At 60.8% G+C, this 3,406-nt stretch overlaps 1 protein-coding gene across 1 annotated transcript; it reads right to left on the reverse strand.

Moving 5' to 3' along the window:
• Positions 1–390: 390 nt before the first annotated feature.
• Positions 391–3,400, reverse strand: LOC121356089 (zinc finger protein 787-like). Its single transcript, XM_041472171.1, has 3 exons — positions 3,395–3,400; positions 2,801–2,893; positions 391–1,853 (listed from the first exon to the last, which is right to left on the reverse strand). Exons 2-3 carry the CDS (start codon positions 2,874–2,876, stop codon positions 1,138–1,140), a joined length of 792 nt encoding a protein of 263 aa, XP_041328105.1. The 5' UTR covers positions 2,877–2,893; positions 3,395–3,400; the 3' UTR covers positions 391–1,137.
• Between the last annotated feature and the right edge of the window lie 6 nt (positions 3,401–3,406).

Consider the following 3,406-nt stretch of genomic DNA (forward strand, 5'->3'; position numbering starts at 1 on the left):
GAAAAGGGCCGGCGTTCATGTCCAGGGCCTGTGGGCCTGAGTGGTCGGCTGCGTCCTTAAACAGCCCCTCCAACGCCATTCTCAGTTTTGAGGTCCCTCCACCCCCTTCCAATTTGGGACCTCCCTGCCATCCCTTCCAAGTTTTGAGACCCCTTTCTTGACCCCCAAATATCTTATGTCACTCCTGGCATCTTTTCATGTTTTGCAGGGACTGACCCGGGACTCTTCAAACACCTGTGCCCCGCTATCACCCCCCGCAGAGCTTTTTTGCCCTCCCTTCTCCAGGGGTTTTTACTCTCTCTCCCAGGGTTCTGCCCACCCCCCTTGGGGAACTTTTGTTCCCCCCCCATTTTTGTCACCCCCTGAAACCAGCGCCTAGGTCCCCCAAAACACAACTTTATTCACAGCCCCGTCCCGTCCATGCCCCCTCCCCGCCTCACAGGGTCCCCACCCCCACATGGGCATCCCGGTGTCACCTCCCACCCCCGGGGTCCCACCCCTGTGTCCCTCCCCCCTTCCCCTATTTACAACTCTGGGATGTGGTACCGACAGGGACCAGCGAGGGGCACCGAGGGTGACAGAGGGCAGAGGGTGGGCTTGGGGACATCAGCTCTGTGTCACTCTGTCCCGTCCGTGTGTCCTCCCCCTTGGAGTCACTGTGTCCTGTCCTTGTCCCAGTCCAGGTGCCCCCCCACTGTCTCTGCTTGTTGTCACCACATTCCCTCATCTGTGGCATAACTTGTGTTCCCCCAGCTCTGTCACCATGTCCTGTCCATGAAACACTCCCTGTCTCCTCGCATGGTGTCACAGTCTCTGTGTCCCCCACCTGGATGGCCCATTGTCTCTGTGTCCCTGTGTCCCCGCAGGTCACCAACAGCGGACACTGCCAGAGCATTGTCCAACTGTCCTTGCATCCCCACCACGGTGTCCCCCCAGGGCATGAAGAGCAGGCAGTGCCCCAACTATCCATGTGTCCCCATGTCCCGGTGCCACTGTTCCCCTGTCCCTCAGGGCACAAAGAGTGGGTGGTGCCCCCAGTGGTGCAAGGACAGTGCCCCACTGTCCCTGTGCCCTCTCCACAGTGTCCCCACGTTCCCTCAGGGCATCAAGAGTGGGCACTGTCCCCACATTGTCCCCTCAGGGCACGAAGAGCGGGCGGTGCCCCCGGCGGTGCCTCCTGAGCGCGGCGCTCCGGGCAAAGCTCTCCCCACATTCTATGCAGATCAGCGGCTCCTGCCCGCAGCCGCCCTCGGCCCCCACGGGCCCCTCGCCCTCACCCCCTGCCCGAGACCCCTTCATCGCCCTCGGGGCGCCTGCAGGGTGGGCGCAGCGCCGCGGCCGCGCTGCCCCCGGCCCGGCGTGGGTGCGCTGGTGCTTGATGAGGTTCTTGCTCTGCGTGAAGCTCTTGCCGCACTCGGCGCAGCCGTACGGGCGCTCCCCGGTGTGAATGCGCTGGTGCTGGATGAGGTTGGAGCTCCAGGAGAAGCTCTTGCCGCAGTGGCTGCACCTGTACGGCTTCTCCCCGGTGTGGGTGCGGCGGTGCTGCACCAGGTGCGAGTTCTGCGAGAAGCTCTTGCCACACTCGCCGCAGGTGCTGGGCCGCTCGCCCGTGTGCGTGCGCTGGTGCCGCAGCAGCTTGGACCAGTGGCTGAAGCTCTTGCCGCACTCGTTGCAGATGAAGGGGCGCTGGCGGCCTCCGCCCCGCCGCCCCCCGCCCTCCTCAGAGCCCCCCGGGGCCGGGCCGGGGGTCCCGCGGGGAAGCGGGGGGCGCAGGGGGCTGTGCGGGATCACCGTGCGGATGATCTCGTGAGGCAGCACCTCGGCCTCGCCGTCGCTCACGATGCCATCATCGGCTGGGGGGACACGGGGAGGGGATGAGAGCACAGAAGGGGCTGGACCTCCCAACCAAATGTTTGCTGTGACTCTAAGAGGGGCTGGGACCCTGACACAAATGTTTATTGTATTCCTAAAATGGGCTGGGCCCCCTCCCCGAATGCTCATTGCACCCTAAAAGGGTGCCTGGAGCCTCCCTAATTTGCCTGGAGCTTCCTCAAAATGTTTGTTGTGACCCAAAAGGGGCTGGGACCCTTCCCCAAATGTTCGTTGTGACCCAAAAAGGGGCTGGGCCTTCTCCTCAAATATTTATTAAGCCCCAGAAAGGGGTTGGACCCCTGACCCAAATGTTCATTGTGACCCAAAAAGGGCTGCACCCCTGACCAAATATTTGTGCTCCAAAAAGGGGCCAGACACCCATCCCAAATGTTCACTGGATCCCAAAAATTGGCTAGACCCCCGACCCAAGTATTTGTTGTGTCCCAAGAGGGGGCACAAAAAGGGGCTGTGGCCCCCTCCTCGTGTCCAGTGCACCAAAAAGGGTCTGGATCCCCTCCCCAAATGCTCACTGTGCCCCAAAAAGGGGCTGTGCCCAATCCTGGAGTGTCTGGAGCCCCCCAAAAGTACCTGAAGGCCCCTAAAATTCTCCACACCCCCTTCTTGTGGGGTCTGGAACCCCCTCAAGAGTGTTTTAAGCCCCCCTCAAATGCCTCTACCCCCCTACAGTGGTGTCTGGAGACCCCCAGAAGTGCCTTGGACCATGTCCCAAATGCTTCCACCCCCTTCTAGGTGCATCTGGATCCCCTGCAAATTGCCTGCACCCCCTTCTTGGGGTGCCTGGAGCCCCCCCAAATTTGCCTACAGCCCCCCAAAAGTGCCTGGATCCCCCCAAAATTTCCTGTACTGCCTTTCAGGGTTATCTGGAGCCCCCCAACCCCCCCATCCACTTTTGGGGTCCCCCTCTCACCAATGAAGACCCTCCGGACCACGTCCCCCTCGTCCGAGTCCTGCAGCTCCACCACGTCTGGCTCATCCTGCTCCATGGGGGCTCCCGCAGGGACTGCGGTGTCAAGGAGGGCCCTGAGCACCCCAAATGCCCCAGGACCCCCCTGAGCAGCAGAAACCCACAACTGCCCCCCTCCAGTTCCAAAGGATTTTGTTTGCATCTTGGTTCCTGCTGTGCCCCCCAAATTTCTCAGTGTGACCCCAAATCCTTTTTTGCCCCCCTCAATTTCCATGTATCCCACCCAAATCCTTCTGTGTTACCCCACCAAATCCCCTCGTGCCCCCCAAGCCTCATCCCCCCTAAAACCCCTCTGCCCCCAACCCATCTGTTCCCCCCAAAATCTCTGTGTCCCCCCAAATCTCTTCATGTCCCCCCAAATCCCTCAGTGTAATCTCAAACTCCTCCATGTGATCCCAAATCCCTCTGTGCCCCCTCAAATATCCCTGTTCCCCCCAAAAATCCTTCTGTGTCCCTCCAAATCCTTCTGTGTGACCCCCAAATCCCTCCTTGTCTCCCCAAATCACCCTGTATTCCCCAATTCCCCCCCCTCCACACCTGCTCTTTGAG

This window comes from Pyrgilauda ruficollis, unplaced genomic scaffold (genome assembly GCF_017590135.1).
Source record: "Pyrgilauda ruficollis isolate IOZ18807 unplaced genomic scaffold, ASM1759013v1 scaffold280, whole genome shotgun sequence".
In the NCBI taxonomy this organism is placed as follows: Eukaryota; Metazoa; Chordata; class Aves; order Passeriformes; family Passeridae; genus Pyrgilauda; species Pyrgilauda ruficollis.

Coding starts and splice junctions, on each gene's coding strand:
- LOC121356089 (XM_041472171.1), bottom strand. CDS start 2,876: ATGGAGCAGGATGAGCCAGACGTGGTGGAGCTGCAGGACTCGGACGAG. Junction 1,854..2,800: donor GGTCCGGAGGGTCTTCATTG/GTGAGAGGGGGA, acceptor GTGTCCCCCCAG/CCGATGATGGCATCGTGAGC.